The sequence below is a fragment of the Suricata suricatta genome, chromosome 9 (assembly GCF_006229205.1).
Source record: "Suricata suricatta isolate VVHF042 chromosome 9, meerkat_22Aug2017_6uvM2_HiC, whole genome shotgun sequence".
NCBI lineage: Eukaryota > Metazoa > Chordata > Mammalia > Carnivora > Herpestidae > Suricata > Suricata suricatta.
In genome coordinates this window covers 24,078,636-24,096,078 of record NC_043708.1, presented here as the reverse complement: position 1 = coordinate 24,096,078, position 17,443 = coordinate 24,078,636, and the positions used below count along the sequence as shown (strand labels likewise).

The following is a 17,443-nucleotide window of genomic DNA, read 5'->3' as shown; positions in this document are numbered from 1 at the left end:
CTGGGTGCGGAGACCTTGGCCATGTCCGTTAGCTTCTGTGAGCCTCTGTTTTTCCATCTGTAAAATGGAAGATTAGTTCCCATCTCACTGGATTGATGGGAGGTCCAGATAGACCAAAATGTCCCTGGGGACACCTGTACAGTGCCTGCGTGGGGTGGGCACTGCGTCACTTGTCGTCATTCTGCTCCGTCCATTAGAGGTGTCTTCCCAGCTGCTGGGCGCAGCTGCCTCGGTCCTGCAGGCCTCTCGCTTCCCTTAGTTGACAACCTCTTCGCTTGGTCTCCTCTCTGAGATGAAGGAAAGTGGCGGTGTGTTTGGTAAGGGAGGGGAGGAGGAGCAGTCCAAATGTTCTCGGCTCCTGGCAGGGGTGCGAGGTTCGGTGCGGAAGAAGCAGGGCTCGGTCTGGCTTTTGCAGAGACTTTCCACTCTGGTGCTGCCAGGCGGGAAGCCAGGAGGGAAGTGACAGAGAGGGAGCACGGTGGGCCGTGCTGATTCATGCGTGGCGGCATGGTTTCCATTCAACAAGTGAATGAGCAGGTTGGGATTCTAGGCAGTAGGCTAAGCCCTGGAGTATTCAGCAGCAAGATGGGCAAATATAGACCCTGCCCTCATGAGACCTTCATTCTAATGGGGGTGAGGCCAGACAATAAACAGCATAAACTATGGGTAAAGGGTGGTAGGAGATAAATCCAGTGGAAAACCAGGGAAGGAGAGGGGGATGGGGAGGACCCGGGGATTTGATTATTAAATACGGTCATCAGGACAGGCCTCACCAAAAAGGTGACATTGGAGCCGCTGATTGTTTCCTCCTCTTGTGACCCCTGAGAAGCCCGTGATCTCAGAATTGGGGCCAGGGGCCCTTGGTGAGATCCTAGGATAGGAGCTAAATCTAGAAACCCTTCTAGTCCCCGCCCAGATGATGTCATGCCCTTCCTCTGAAACCTTCAATAGATCCCTGTTGCCTACACAATTAAGTACAAGTCATTCATTCTGAAATTCATGACTTTTCTTTTATCTCACCAGACCCTGCTCACCCCCACCTCTGCAGCCTAGTCTACCTGCCATTTCTGGAATATTCCACTCTCTGCTTCTCTCCTTTGCTCATTTGTTCTCTCTGCCCCAAATGTCCCTGTCCTCACTGGTTTCTGTTAGCCTGCACCTCTCTGAAGACTTCTCTGACCCTGGGGAGCTGTGGTCTCTGAGCCCCATGACCTTGGCTTTTACCTTTCTCATTACAGTATAGCCCTTACTCTGCCTTTGGTGTAGGCATGAGTTTAACTGTGTGATCTTTCCACGAGGCAGGTGTAGGGCTCAGCAAACATTGGCTGAACTGGCTGTGGCCAAGCTCAGGCCCCCAGCAATACCGGACAAGTGGTTGTGGGGGGTAGTTTGGCCCACTCACACGAAGAAGGCAGAAAAGGGACACTAGCTGGAAAGTAGAGAGGGAACCAAAATGTAGGTGAGACAGGATGGAGGAGCTAGTGTTTTTTCCAGTGAGGCAGGTTGTCAAGGGACAGAATGGGGGTGGGCTTTTTCTTCACCAGAAATAGCTACTACCCCCTGTAGCAGCCCAGGCCAGTGTTCTGGTGTCTAACTAGAATACCTCTTGCCACAGCTGGAGCTCACTTCCCCTGGTTCTATCCTCTGGATTTGGGGAGCTGTGAGTCCTCATTCAGTATGGATCAGAGTGACTTTCTCAACCCCAATTCGAGATGTGGGAGGAAGGTCACACTGAGGCTGGCCTCTGGCCTTGGACTTTATGCTCTAGTCAAGGAGGCCAAGACCCCTAGAGCCTCTCAGATTGTTTGGGGCCCGGAGTCTGGAGGCCACCCCACGGCATGGAGTCCGTGCTAGCCCGTCCCACCTCAGCTGCTCTCCAGGGCTGGCCTTCATCACCATCAAATCTGTAACCAGAGACCCCCCCTCTAGAGCAGCACTGTGGGTCTCAGGCCACCCAGGCCCTGGGCCCTCTCTGTCCCCCAGGCCCATGAAGCCATGTGAGCCAACCCCCCAGCCTCTGGCTCCCACCTGTCACTGGAGCGGCTGTGCTCCGACCCCTCCCTCCACCTCTCCCCACCTCCACCCAGAGGCCACCAGCCTGGCTCCTGCCCTAGTTAGACAGATGGGGACAGGGCTGTGTGTCCCTCCCATCTCTGCTGCCCCAGGGGGTGGTATGTTTCTCTCTGGGGACCTAAACTCCCTCAGGGCATGGCCTTAATGTAATCCGAGCCCACCTCCCTCTCTGCTTCCGTGTATGCGTGGTCTCCTCCAGGAATGTCATGCCGTGGCCTTCCTGTGGCCTTCCTGTGGCTGCAACTCCAGCTCCAAGTGCACCCGAGGCTAGCAATGTGGCTGCCGGCCTCAAATATCTCTTTAGTGACAGTAGTTCTCACCTGGGCGTTGTGAGGATTAGAAGAGCCCGTTACTCACAGACTCTGAGCACAACACCTGGCAGTTAGCCCCCAATTAATGTGACTACTGCTGCCTGACTTTGAAGAGCCGCCTTAGCTGGCACCACCTCCAGGCAGTCTTTCTGGATTGTCCAGGACTCCTCCTCTGCACTCCCAGCACCCCTTCACCAGGCTTCTGGAGGGCACTTATGCAGACCTGTCACAGTTTCTTTGGGATCTGTGTTCCCACTAGAATCTTGTGCTTTGACTATAAGCACCTTGAGTGCAAGGAACAGAGTCTGACCCATTATTTTGCTGAATGAATGATTTCATGAGTGACGGGCAGCTGGGAGAGACGGACTGAGAGAACAGGATGGGGCCTGCCAGGCCTGGCCTTCCCAGGGCCTGTCCCAAAAGACCAGATGCCCACACCGAGGGCTGAGGGTAGGGTAAGGAGGCTGAAAACAGCCCGTGGTCTAATGCAGCAATCCTCGAAGCGTGGCCCCTTCTAGCAGCATTGGCATCACCCAGGAATAGCCAGACTCCACCGCAGCCCTGCCACATCAGAAGCTCAGGGAGGGAGGCGGCATCTATGGGGAATGAGCCCCCAGGAGATGCTGAGGCACCGGAGTGTGAGAACCGCTCTCACGTTCGGAGAAACTCAGACTCCCGGGAGGTAGCGTCTCGGGGTCTCTGCTCTGCTGAAGGCTTCCAAGGAAGCAGTCAGGCTAGGTCCCCAGGCTCCTGCTGGCCTCATGCTCCTGACCTTGAGGCCCTTTTGCTGACAGGGCAGGTGCAGGGGAGAACACTGTCCCCACTGACCTCCCCTTTCCTACGATCAGACCATAATGGGTCCAACTTGGTCTTGATGCTAATCACTCGCCGCCGCGCTTGGCCAGCATCCCTTCGAGGCCAACCCCTGTAGCAAAATTCAGGGCAGACTTCTGGAATGTTAAGGCTAAGAGAGACCCTAGAGAGCATTGGCTACATATATGTGCTCTCTGTCTGTCTCTCACACACACACACCCACACACCCATGCCCATACACAACTCAGCATGCCCACATACAAATGCATAAACATGCAGGCACTCCAAAGCACACACAAGCACACAAAACCCAAATCGTCATGAACACATCCCTGAGCACGCCCAAATACCACCCCCCATGCAGATGCACACACACACTACACCAATAGCACCTCGAAGTACACAAACACAAATGCATTGATGCACCGTATCATTCCGTGGGCAGCTGTTGCAAAATACCACAGCCCCAATGGCCTCAAACCACAGACATTCATTTCCTTGGAGTTCTGGAGGCCGGAAGTGTGATACCCAGGTGCCCGCAGGGGCCATGCCCCACTGCGGGCTCTCAGGGAGAGTCCTCCCTGGCCACTTCCAGCTCATGGTGGTGGCCGGCGCCCCCTCCCTGTGCCTTGACTTGTGGCTGCATGCCTCCAGCTCAGCCTGTGTTCTCGGGACCGTCTTGTCCGTGTCTCCACGAAGCCTGCATCGAGGTACACCAGGCAGTGGACTTAAGGCCCACCCTCATCTAGGACACCTTCACTTCAACTAGTTATATCCACAGAGACCCTATTTTCAAATAAAGTCTGTGGTTCTACGTGGACAGGAAGTAATCCAGCACATCCACACATTCCCCAGTGTGCAGGTACGGAGACACACACACGCACACGTGCGCACACACACACACACACACACACACACACACACACACAGCCCTGTCAGACAAGAACCCGCAGATCTTGAGGGGAGAAGAGTCCTGGAAGTCAGAGCTGCTTGATGTCCCCTCTGGAACCAGCACAGCTCCGGTCATACCCTGCGATGGCGATTATCACGGCCCTGCTTTTTGGCCTGGTTTGGCTCGGTTAGGTGTGCCCAGTACAACCTTCACAAAGTAAAAAAGAGAATATGGTGAAAGTCAGCCTTCCCCACCCTGCTTCAGCCTCCCCCTCGCTTCCCTCCCAGAAGGCAGCCACTTCGGAGTGTGTGGAGTGTCCTGGGTCTCCAGACATACAGGAGGCGGCATTTCCCCTGCACACCGTCCGTGTCTTATTTTCTTCACCCAGCGGAGCATCTGTTTCTCTTTGTTCCGATTACCGGCTTTCATGTTTTCAGGCCTCTCTCGGCTGATGGAATGCTCAGTGAGGCCAGGTCCATGGAATGTCCAGTGAGTCCATGTCTGTGGAATGCTCAGTGAGGCCCGGTCCATGTGCTGTTTAGCTTTCCTCCCCACTTGGCAGTCAAGTGCCAGCACAGAGCAGGTGTCCGCTTAAGGCTGGTTCTAGTCACACATCGACAAATCACTGACAGCGGGTTGGGTGTGCGTGGACTGGGACTTAGCCCCTCTGTCTCCCCAGCACGTGGCATGGTCCACCCACCAGAGGCTGTACTGGCAGCAGCAGGAGGTGAGGGGGATGGTACCCAACAGTGCCTCCTGCTGCCAGGCACCTTCCTCCCGCTCTAACTCAGGGATGGCTCGGACTGTGCCTTCCCCACAGGGCCCTCCCCTCCTAGCCCGCTCAGGACTCCCGCAGAGAAATCCAGAGTCCAGGAGGCTAGGGAGAGAGCAGCAGTGCGAGCCTGATGAAGGGGGCGAGCCCTTTGCCCAGTCTTTGCTAGCCCAAGGCTCAGGCCCACTTGTTACCATGGAGACGGGAATTATAGCAGTAATTCAGGGTCCAGCTGAAGCCTGCAGCCTTCCTGGCTTGTGGAGGGAATGTGTTTGCCTCACAACACTCAGATAAGAGATGTGCCAGTTTTGTGGGTTTGTTTTTTTTTAAATCAAGACAGAACTGGCTGCTCAACCGGAGATATTACCGTGCCCTCAATCTACTGATGGAGCCAAGTTCCAGGGGGAAATGGAGGTGGCCAGGGGCTGCCCAGCCCTGTGAGATCGAAGCCAACGACGTACTTGGCAGCAGCAATCTCTGCTCATCTGTAGGGGAAGGGGCTTTGATTCGAGGATTTGTAGGAGCCCCTCCAGCCAGACACTCTGGGTTGGAGATTGGGGGGGCGCCAAGTGAGGCCCACCCCAGCCCGCTGCCGGTCATTCCTTTCTTCCACAAATATTTGCAGAGAGACAGAGCACAAGTGGGTAGGGGCAGAGAGATAGGGAGACACAGAATCTGAAGCAGGCGCCGGGCTCTGAACTGTCAGCACAGAGCCTGACACGGGGCTCAAGCCCACAAAGCCACGAGCCGTGAAATCATTACGTGAGCCAAAGTCAGACGCTTAACCAACTGAGCCACCCAGGCACCCCTTTTCCACAAATATTTGTAAAGCACCACGGTCTAACCAGCACAGCAGAGAAAATGCCAAGCAAACATAGCCGTCAAGGAGCTTTGCAGCCACTGGGGGAGTCGGCCATTTAGTAGTCATCTTGTTAATGAACATCAAATATGTACTAGGTTCAAACAAGGAAAATAATACTTAACGGTATTGAGCCATTGCAGGCACTGTTTTAAGTGTTTTATGTGAATTGGTTCATATAACCCTAACATCCACCCAATAAGGTAAATGCTATTAACATATCCATATTACAGACAAGGAAACTGAGGCACAAGGAAGCTGAGATACTCACTCAAGGACATAGAGCATATACATAGCAGAGACAGGATTTGGGACCCACACCTAAATGTCATACTGTGTCTGTGTCCCAAGATGCTCTGAGGCATGTAATGTGGGATCTTGACCTGGTCTGGAGTGCTTCCCTACAGAAGCAAAAATCAAGCTGTGATTAACTAGGGGAGAATGAGTTAACTAGTGGGAGAGAGGAATATTGCAGGTGGAAGGAGTAGCATATGCTAAGGCCCTGTGGTAGTTAGAAGTGGCATGCTCCAGGCTTTGAGGGAAAGACAGAGGAGGCCAGGGGATAAAAGAGGAGGAAAGCTGGTAGAATGGAGCTAGAGTGATAGGCAGGCCTTGTTGAGCATGTTAAGGAGAGTGACAGAAACCCCTTCCAGCTGATTCCCTCACAACCTTCAGGACAGCTCAGGCGCACCTCTCCAGGAAGGCTCCCTGGGTGCTGCAGACTCGGCTCAGTGCCCCTTGTCTGAGTCCCGCTGCAGCAGCCACCCTTCTCACACGCTGTGTGTTGGCCTCTTAGCCACAGCCGTTCTCACTAGCTTCTAGATCAAGGTTTGAGGGAAAGACACATCGCGTTCTCCCTAGCACCCGCTCCCTGGGAGAGAACTCAGGAACGAATAACTGAGGGCTGTGAGGGTCGAGGGGAGGATCAGTGCTGAGGATGGGGTGCTGGGGGAGGGCTGCTTGGAGGAAGCAGAGTTGAGCTGGGTCTGGCAGTGGAACATTCTTATTAGGGGAGGATCAGGAGGCCTTTCCATAAAGAGAGGAATGGAGGAAGCAAGAAAGCCAAGGCCTTTGCAGGGACAAGGGGCCAGCCACCTGCTGGGGCTGAGGCTTCTGGTCAGGATGTGGGGGAGGTAAGACTGGAGGGGTCCCTGAGGCTAAGAGGGCCTCCTCCTGGAGCAGGCCAGGAGCCAGGAACTCAGGGTCAGGAGCAGATCCATGCAGAACGGGACTGCTGGCACCTTGAGCCCGTGCCCCTGCCGTGCAGGTCAGGGATCAGGAGTCCCCTGCAGCCTGTGGCAGGACTGCCTCTCACCCCCACCCCAGGAGTCAACCATGGGGCATCCATCTCCGTCCTCTCTACAACACGGCTGGTCAGCAGGACAGAGCCCAAGCCCGGGCGGGTGGGGGGGTGCCTCCTCCTCCCACCAGCTTATAAATCTACCTGCAGTGTGTTTCACTGATGGGGCCTGACCTGTCATCAGAGCCTCAGCTCCAAGGGAGTGCTGGACATGTCGGGTTTCACTTCTAGCTTCTGCAGTGTGGAAGGCACAGGAATAAGCTGGAGTGACTGCTGGAGGCCATCAGCCTCATTAACAGGCAATCGGATGGGGTTGTTAGCCCAGATGACGTGTGAAGAAACGTGGCACAGTGCCTGACACACGGAACTCCCTCAGTAGATGTTAGCTCTTACAAGGGGGCGGAGCGTGGCCCCACCCACCGAGCCGGAGCCTGCAGAGCTCCCCTAGTGCTGTGCACGGTGCTGAGTGTCTTTCTGCTGGGCCGGGCTGCAGGCTGCCTGATTTTAGGGGGCCCGAGGGCAAGGTAGGACCCCGTGCTGGGGCTTCAGGGGTGCCGCGGGAAGAATGACCTCAGTCTCAGGAAAAAGATAGAAAGGCAACAACCAACATTTACGGTGCTCGTGGTTCACGTAAAAGTCTCCATGTACTCTCTCCTTTGACTGTCGGAGCCCTCCTGGTGTAGCCAGGATGGATGTAATTATATCCATTTTATTGAAGGTAAAACTGAGCAGCAATAGGTTAAGATGCAATTAGTAGAGCCAGAGTTGGGGCACCTGGGTGGCTCTGTGGTTAAGGCTCTGACTCTTGATCTCAGCTCAGGTCATGATCTCAGGGTTTGTGAACTCGAGCCCCGAGTAGGGCTCTGTGTTGACAGCAAGGAGTTTCTTGGGATTCTGTCTCTCTCTGCCCCTCCCCGCCCCTCCCCGGCTTGCACTCTCTCTGTCTGTCTCTCAAAATAAATAAGCAAACTTAAAAAAAATAGGGCCAGATTCACACCCAATCTCCTGACCCCAAATCATACGGTCCCTCTACTCCCTGCTGTGACTTGGGGAGTAAAACTTGGTAACCCATGATGTGCGTGGGAGGGGGAGGACAAAATTCGTGACTCACACTTTGCAAACATATGCAAATCCGTTTATTATTGCCTGCCCCCATCTATGGCCCTGGGTAAAGGCCCATCTGTCTTGCCCTAAGGCCTAGTGCATGCTGGTCATTGTGGGAGAACCACAGTGACTGATCCTACCATCAGGAACCAGTGCATGTGTTTGGAGAACTGTCTGCTCACATCCATAGAAAAGCAAGAGGATGGTGCCAGGCAGTGGTGGCAAAGGCCAACTGGAGGGACTAGGGGCAGACCAGGCTGCTCCACTGGAGGGAGGGTGGCTTCGGAGAATAGGATTTGAGCTGGACACAGGGGCCATAAAGGCCCCAGCCAGCCCTGTGGGGGAGGTGGTGCTTCCCGGAGGGCAGGCGTGGTGCCCCGTGACCTGGGACACAGGAAGAAACTCGAGAGTTTGAGGAATCAAGTGAAGAGGTGTGTGGGCCTCTACAGACCTCTAGCCAACCTTCCACAGACTGAGAAAGAGCTGAGGGGGAGGGGAGCTCTCCTGAGAGTGGAACATGAGCACCAGCGCCCTGACCTGCCTGCTGCGACACGATTTAGGGGGCACGGAGCAACTGTGCTTTATGGCCACACCTCATCTTCTTTCCTTATTTAGGGGCAGTCAGAAAACCTTTAAGAGTTTCAAGAATGCCTTATGTAGATGCCAATAACCCTGGAAATCTTAAGCCAGTGTTTCTCTATCTTGGCTGCGCCTAAACATGGACTGGAGATTCTCATTCTTAAAGTCGAGTGGGACATGAGTGTCTGGATTAATGAAACACCTTCCAGGTGATTCCAGTTGTCTCCTGCCCGCATCCCCAGGCTAGGGAGTCATTCATCCACGCCTGAGAGCACAGAGACCCCAGTTCTGGGGAGATGGAGACCCCAGCTCTGACCCCAGCTCCACCACTTTCTCCAGCCTTAGGAAGATCTCTTTGCCTGCTGGCGACCATTTCTTCACTTGTAAAGTGAGGCAAAACACCCGTCACTGTGAAGATGCGAGGAGACTGAGATTCAGGGCCCTTCAGGGTGAGGAAGATTCATGGGCAGCCAGCGTGGCGGCTGGGGAGACACATTAACCAGAACCCACATTGCAGTAACCCCGTGCCCCCCCCCCCTCCTCCAGGGCCCCTGCCACCCGGCTGCCCAGCTGACCCTGGAAAGGGGGATGTAGATTGAGAGCAGGGGGCGTGGAAGGGATATAGGAAAGCCCCAGAGAAGAAGGGGAGGGAGGAGGGCTGCCCATGGCCAGGGGCCCCGGTTCATTCAGGGTCTGAAACTGTGCGAAATCATCTTTCCTGTTGTTAACAGAACTGTGATGAGTAGTTGAAGACAGGGCGAAGGCCGGATGGTGGGGGCAGGGGGGGCAGGCCCTGCGGCTCTGTGCGCTCTAGCAGGGACGGGGACTGGGTGAGAGGACAAGGCGGGTGGCCCCCCAGCACAGGGCTTCGGCCGACAGCGGCTGGCTTCTCCAACCACACTGCAGGCCTCTGGACCAGTTCCTGAGGACTCATGGGGGTGGTGGGCTTCAGGCAGCGCCGGGAAATACAGGCTGGGTGGCTTGCAAGCTGTGTCTCGTTCACATCTGGAATCCTAGGACCAGCCTGGCCCTCAGAGGACCCTTCAGAAACCCCCTCATCTTAGAGACAGGAGGCCCAGAGAAGAGAAGGCACCTCCCCAGGGCCATGCAGGGGGCCGAGAGCCCAGCTCTCCTGGGATCCCTGAGTCGATGGCACTCTCCACCACACCACCCTAAAAGGCTGGGCAAGGTCCTAGCCCAGGACTCGGGCTTGAGCGAGGTCATTCCCTTCCTCTGTACCCTGCCCAGCACTGACAGCCCAGCAGTGGCCCAGAAGGGCTGGGAGGTAGAGAGCAGAGGGTTACAAACTGCCCAGGTTCAAGGGTCAGCTCTGCCACTTGGGCAAGTGATTTAACCTGGCTGGGCCTTAATTGTGCTCTTGCATCTGGGGATGATTTTAGTACCCTTAAGTACTTGTGAAAACTAAATACTTAAATGGGAAGTATTTTTCCTATAGTAAGTGCTCAATAAACATTAGCTACTAATGAGATTGTGCCCCTCCCACACACCCCGAGGGCTTCCTGGACCGCCCTAGCTCTGGGATCAGCAGCTCCTCACACGGAAGACTTGGCCTTGAGATGAGGAGGGGGAGCAGAGTGCTGGCCTGGCTGGTTAGGACAGCAGTTGCCCACTTTTCCAAGTAAACCTCGCCTGCAGCCTGGCACTGCTCAGCCTCCAGCTTCTGCTGCTAGAGGTCAGGAGGGGAGAGAAATGGGAGGGGAGGAAGGCCACACATGTCCCCATCAGGTAAGATGTGCAGCTGAAGAGGGGACCGAGGAGCCTGACCCACCAGCCAGCATCGCCTATGCCACTCACTGCCCCTCCTTGGCCCAAAAAAGCCGGGCTGACATTTGTTTTTCATGCAGAGGAAGCATGAACGGAGGCAGCAGCCTCCGCCAGGCTGCAGTTTGTGGGGTATTGCACAGCCCTCCCCTGACCTGTTCAAGAGCAGAGGAGGTGTGAGGAGACCAGGAATGGTCCCGTCTGGGCCCTTAGCATCACTTCCCAGATGAACTAGTGCCAGTGATGATAATACTAGCTCATAGTGAGCATTGCTTCAGGGGTTTGTGTGAATTAACTCATTTCCCGTCCACAATAACCTTGCGAGGTAGTGCTGCTATTATCCCTACTTTCCAGAGGTGGAAAGTAAGGCTCAGAGAGGTGAAGTTGCTGTTCATGGTCACACAGCTAACGGGTGGACCTGGGATTTAAGCCCAGACAGTCCGCTTCTTCCCACTGCCCTGAAGAGCCCCCCTGGGTTCATGCCTCCCTAAAATTCATGCCCGAAGAGAAGTTCCCTGATGCCCTGCACCAGGCAGGTGGGCGCCTTGTTCTGTGCTCTCTCACATTTCAAGCTTCCTTCTTTCCAGTGTTGATACTTTGGTCTCCAGAAAGCTCTCTACCCCTCTTCTTCACAACCATGGGCTAGAAAGAAGGAAGAAGGAAAACTCTCCAGAAAGGAGGGTCCTACGGTGCCTGGGTGGCGTCCAACTTCGGCTCAGGTCATGATCTCGTGGTTTGTGGGTTCGAGCCCCACATCGGGGTTTGGTGCTGACAGCTCGGATCCTGGAGCCTGTTTCAGATTCTGTGTCTCCCTCTCTCTCTGCCCTTCCCTTGTTTGCGCTCTGTCTCTCTCGGTCCCAAAATATAAACATTTAAAAAAAAAGAAAGGAGGGTCCAGTCATGGTTGAGGGGTGAGGACAAAAGGCAGGACGATGCTCTGGGTTTCCATGACAATAGCCTCCCTCACCAGTGCCTCTGCTGGCAGCTGCGGAAGCTGGGGAGGGTGCTGAGATGGGGCTGAGTCTCTCTTCTCTTCTCTTTCCTCGCCTCCATCTCCCATCTCCTTCCTTCTCCTGCCTCGCCTTCCTGCAAGCTGCGCCTGCTCCAACCCTGCCCCTGGACTGCGTCTCACAGACGCGTGGACCTTGTATCTAGAGGCCACGCCTCTCCCACCAGCAGTCATTGCCCCCAACCCTGGCTGGGACCACCCCTGAAGAAGAACTTGTGTTTGTACTTCCTGGCCAGAGTAGATACGCCATGAATTGTTGTTGGATGAATAAATGAACACGTGAAAGCACAAACCAGTGACCCATCCTGCACTCTAGCCGTGACTGTTGGTTTCCACCTTCCCCAAACACCATGCTCTGTCCCCGCTCTGGCGCTTGGCCAACAAGGTTCCCTCTGTCCGTGTTTCCCACCACACTGCTGAGTCTACTTTCCTCCCATCTCAGCTCAGAGGTGACTTCCTTGCAGAAGGCTTCCCCACCGCTCAAGGAGGCCCTCCCTGTGACCCCCTTTACCTGGGCTTTCAGAGTGTGCCGGGGTGAGTGGTGGCACATGCCTTGCACGCTTCCAGGTGTCCCCAGTGAGTCTGGGAGCCTCGTGTGGGTGGGAAACGGGCTGCCAGGCCCCCAGGGCCTGGCATGATGGCTGGCACATGGTAGGTACTCAGCCCTTCTTTGTGGAAGGAAGGAAGGAGGCGAGAGGAAGGAAGGGGGGTGCTCTTGGAAGGAGAGGGAATGAGTGTGTGGGAGTTGAGTGGAAAAGAGCAGCATCCAGGACTCAAACCGCCTCGGAGCCAGATGGAAGCCAGAGCCCTTCCCAGCCCGGCCGCCCCCCTTCCCGCATCACACACAGCATTAACCAAATAAGAAGTCACATGTCCTTCTGGCTGTGCTGCCCGCCACCAAGCACTTGTACATCCCTGGCCTGGTTACAGTCCCCCAGACAGCCCTGACAGGGGCTTCCCAGCTGCCCCCCTTGTTTTCAAGACTAGAGCCAACAAAGGGTGTTGGGCAACTGATAGCGACATGCCGAGAGATGAACTTAGATGCTTACCTCACAGCCTCTGTAAACTTGAACTCAAAATGGAGCATAGACTTCAGTGTCGGAGCTAAAACTATAAGATTTTTAGGAGAAAACATAGGCGTAGGCAAAGATTTCATAGGTGCCATCCCCAAAGCATGGCCCATAAAAGAAAATGTGATAAGTTGGACTTTGTCAAAAATCCAAACCAGTGGTGCTCCAAAGATACCACGAAGAAAACAAAAAGCCAGCCAAGAGACTGGGAAAAAGTATTTGCAAAACACACATGTGGTAAAGGACGTATGTCCTGAACATAAAGATGTTTGGGCACCCCGAGAGATGATGCTGCCCTGGAAGATGGCGTGGGCCCCTAGGTCTTATGGTCTTTCCATTGCATTTGTTCTTTTGCAGCTTCCGGGTAGCTGAGTGAAGCCCCCAGGCCTGACTTGGACTCTCCCTGGAGAACTGACTCAGGTAGGGAAGGACCCATCAAGCCCTTCAGATCTCGCCTGCACCTCCCGCACCCTCCTCCTCTCCCCGGGCCCCCCCCTCCCCCAAAGGCTTCCTCAGCGCGGGCTCCCCTGGTGGCCACCAGCAGAACTGTAGCTTCGTGTCACATTGGCTAGAAATCCCAAGAGAAATGCTACTGGGGCTTCTCTGGCAGAAGGCTTGCTGTTAAAGGTACCGCGTTCGGGGGTGCCTGGGAGCTCAGTGGGTTAAGCCTCCGACTCTTGACTCTGGCCCAGGTCATGATCTCAGGTTTCGTGGGATCGAGCCCCGCGTGGGGATGTGCACTGACAGTGTGGAGCCCATTTGGGATTCTCTCTCTGCTTCTCACCCTGCACTATCTCTCTTTCAAAATAAATAAGTAAACATTAAAAAAAAACTTTAAAAAAAGCTACCATGTTCAGGATAAACTCTTTTAAGTTTATATTTAGCTAAACATGCTCGTGTCAATGAGTTAAGCAGTGACCAGGGGTAATAAAACTGTGGGCATCCCAGGCAGAAAGAGAAGGAAGCAGAAAAAGACAGGAGGCTCCCTGCTCCCTTTAGATGCATATCCGGCAGGCAGGAGGGTGACTTCTTGTGTTTCCCTGTTTTTGTGAGTTTCCCCAGGGAGCCCCAGACCCCTATCCTGCACATCACCCTCTTCTCCTTTACTCTGTTCTCCGACCCCATCTCCCAAGCCTCCCCAACTCCAGACAGCATCCACTTTGCCACTTGGAGCTCTGTGTCCACTTTTCATTTGACAGGTGTCTACGTGATATTTATGTGTCCCAGTCATTGCTCTCCATGGCTGACAAATCTTAACCCACATACCCGCCTTTTTAAAAAAGATGTTTATTTATTTATTGATGGGGGAGGAGCAAAGAAAAGGAGAGTGAGAATCCCAAGCAGAGTCAATGCTGTTGGTGTAAAGCCTGACATGGGACTCATCTCACAAAGCATGAGATCATGACCTGCGTTGAAATCAAGAGTCGGGTGCTTAACTGACTGAGCACCCGGGTGCCCCCACTTGTCCCTCTGAATAGCACTGCAAAGTGAGTACTAGCTACTAACACCACTCCCCTTTTATAGATGAGTAAATGCGGCCGGGAGACCTTAAGTAGCTTGCTCGAGGTGACTAGTAAGTGCTGGAACTGGGATTCGGTGCCAAAGGAATCACCAGCATGAGTCTGGCACAAGGCAGTTGTTCACTAAATACTAGTTGAATCAATCAATGAATGAATGAGCCAATGAGCCTACTTTTCTCAAATGGGAGTGAAGAATTTCTAGGGTGAGACAAGGTCTAGAGCCAAAATGAATGATTTTTTTATAATGTTTATTTATTTATTTTGAGAGAGAGAGAGAGAGAGAGAGAGAGCTCAAGTGGGGGTGGGGTAGAGAGAGAGGGAAAGAGAGAGAATCCCAAGCAGGCTCCATGCTGTCAGTGTAGAGCCCAACGCAGGACCCTATGTCATGAACCGTGAGATTACGACCTGAGCTGAAATCAAGAGTTGGATGCCCGGGGTGCCTCGGTAGCTCAGTCAGTTGAGCATCTCACCTCGGCTAAGGTCATGATCTCAAGGTTCATGGATTTGAGCCCACATCAAGCTCTCTGCTGTCAGCACAGAACCTATTTCAGAACTTCTGTCCCTCCCCTCTCTGCCCTTCCCTAGCTTGTGCATTCTCTCTCTCTCTCTCTCTCTCTCTCTCTCTCTCAAAAATAAATAAACATTAAGAAAAAAATAAAAACAAAAAGTTGGATGTCCAACCAACCAAGCCACCCAGGTGCCCTGAAATCTTACCTGTTCTTCTTCTTTTTTAAAAATAGGCTCCATGTCCAACACGGGGCTTGAACTCACGGCCCTGATGTTAAGAGTCATGTGCTGCACCTACTGAACCAGCCAGGTGCCCCTGAATGATCTTGTAAAACCAGAACACTTTGCAGATAAGCTTAAGCAGCCACCAGTTGTTTCCAGTTTCCATCTGTGCTTCCCACTCTTCTGAGTCTGGAGACTATTGATGCCCTTGACCTACATTTGAGTCTCATCAAAGTGCTCAGGCTCACTGGCTTGGCTCAGGTCTTGGGCAGCTGCTGATCCCCCTGGTTCAAGTTCAACCTGGAGACACTGACATTTACCAAGTCACTGTTATGTGTTGGGCACTCTAAAGCTTTACCTCATTTAGCCTTAGGAACCTTCCTTTCCTGGAAACGGGATCAGAGAATCATAGGATGTTAGATCTTATCTGCATGGGCATCCCAAGAATGCAATTCTGTTCTCCAACCCAAATATTTCCACTCTGGGGTCCTACCCGCCATTGTGAAGTTTGTTCATTTATATACAAGAAAAGTTTCACAAAGGTAGAAATAGGAAGATCCACTTGGATGTGCATTTCATAACTCTTGGTAAAGGGAGCAAGTGGTATAAAATAAAATCTCTTCCAGGGCATTTGGGGCCTGGGCTCTTCTGCCATCACGGCCCTGAGTGTTAGGAAGCTGTTCTTTTACAGAGTAGGGCTGTATGCCCCCTCAGGACTGAGCCTTCTGCCTTGACCTGCTACAGGCCCTCATAGACGCTGGGTCTGATGGGTACTCATTGCACCCCTCTCCCCCCAGCTCCCCGGCAGGCTTGTACATTTGCAGAGTGAGAGGAGTTCCTCGTGTCCTGACCCAAGCACCACTCTGTCACCAGGAAGATCCCAGGATGGCTGCCTCGCTGGGCAACCTGAATATGGTGGGAGAGAAACAGAACCTGACAACGGACGACTGCTTTCATTCCCGGAGCACCGTCCTGCAGGGGCAGCCCTTTGGGGGGATCCCCACCGTGCTGTTCCTCAACGTTGTCCTGTGGGTGGTAAGTCCCACGCGCCACCTCTGAGGTGGACCTCCGAGGGGTGGACCATCCAACCCTCACAAGCGGTGCGGCAGGGGCCTCAGGTCTCCGGGAAGACGCTGGCCACAGTGGTGGGGACTCCCTGACTGCCAGCCGTGCCCAGGGCAACCCGGGGAAGAGGGAACTGCAGGAACTGGCAGAATTCCTGACTCTTTTGCACGCGCCACTGTCCGGGGCCACCTGGCCAGTGCACTCTGCCTCCTTCTCTCTCCCCTTGCTGATTTCTTCAAGTGATGTTCTTGTTGCATAGTTCTAGATGTGACCCCGATGCCTTCACACAGCAAACTCTGAGAACCCACTCTGCTAGGATCCAGACTTTAAAAAGGCATGGCCTCTACCTAACAGAGCTGGCCACTTATTGGGGAGCCTGGGGAGCCCCTGGGAACCTGGAGGACGGGGTCTCCCCCACGGAGTTGCAGGGGGAAGCCAGGTAGGAGACACATCCCACATCCCCTTTCCCGGCCTGCAGGTCATCATTTTGGTTTACTCCTTCCTCCGGAAAGCTGCGTGGGACTATGGGCGCCTGGCTCTGCTGATTCACAATGACAGGTGAGGGGGTCAGGGTGAGCCAGAGGAGGAGGTGTGGCCACTCCTCATGCCAGCCATCCCCCACTCCTGCCTGGCTCTGGCCCTCCGTGAAGGAAGGGAACTTGGGGGCGGGGCAGTCATCTCTGGGCATGAGCCCACTTTTTTCTCAGATCTCAGACTTTCTGGATCCCGTGACTCCCCAGATAAGTTGGGCACCTGGCAAAAGGGGTGATCACTGTCTGTACCCAGAGCTGTGTGCTCAGCACACAAGCTGAGGCGTGTCTGGTACTGCACAGAGGGTGTGGCAGCCCTTGGCCTGGGAGCTGGAGAGACAGCAAGGCTGTCCCCGAGGCCTTCTCTCTCCTCCGCCTCCCTGCTCACTGCTCTTCCTGGCCGGCAGCCTGACTTCACTGATCTACGGGGAGCAGAGCGAGAAGACGTCTCCTTCGGATATTTCCCTGGAGATGGAGCACAAGGACAAGGTGAGCACCGGGGTGGGCCCGGGCCCAGCAGGTGCCTGGCTCTGGGCAGCGGCCCTGCCTTGCACAGGAAGGAGCACGCTCATAATCAGTGGCTTTGCAGCCAGCTGCACCCAGTCTAGCCCTGTGACCCTGGACAAAGTCTTCAGCCTCGCCAAGCCTCAGTTTCCCCATCAGCAAGATGGAGATATTAATCATTCCTACCTCCTAGAGTGCCAAGTAAGAGTTAGTTAATTCTAATATTCTAAATGGATTTATTTATTTTTATTTATTTATTTAGTATGTATTTTTTTTAATTTATTTTAGAGGATGAGAGAGAGTTTGCAAGCAGGGGTGGGGAGAGGGATAGGGAGAGAGACAGAGAGACAAACAGAGAGAGAGAGAGAATCTTAAGCAGGCTCCACTCTCAGTGCAGAGCCTGACTTGGGGCTTGATCTCACGACTGAGGGATCATGACCTGAGCCAAAATTAGGAGTTGGACCCTTAACCGACTGAGCCACCCAGATGCCCCTTTAAGGAATCTCTAAAACTAATTTTCCTGCTCTTCTA

At 54.0% G+C, this 17,443-nt stretch overlaps 1 protein-coding gene across 8 annotated transcripts in view; it reads left to right on the top strand.

Moving 5' to 3' along the window:
* Positions 1 to 17,443, top strand: part of TMEM63C (transmembrane protein 63C) — a 128,324-nt gene that overhangs the window by 77,659 nt on the left and 33,222 nt on the right. For 7 of the 8 annotated variants that reach the window (XM_029950840.1, XM_029950844.1, XM_029950843.1 and 4 more), the window contains 4 exons: positions 12,922 to 12,984; positions 15,611 to 15,848; positions 16,357 to 16,436; positions 16,816 to 16,897. In XM_029950840.1, the coding sequence (XP_029806700.1) occupies positions 15,699 to 15,848; positions 16,357 to 16,436; positions 16,816 to 16,897 (312 nt within the window). In that variant the 5' untranslated portion in view covers positions 12,922 to 12,984; positions 15,611 to 15,698. The remainder of the gene's footprint in view (positions 1 to 12,921; positions 12,985 to 15,610; positions 15,849 to 16,356; positions 16,437 to 16,815; positions 16,898 to 17,443) is intronic. The other variant, XM_029950842.1, reaches the window with a different exon arrangement.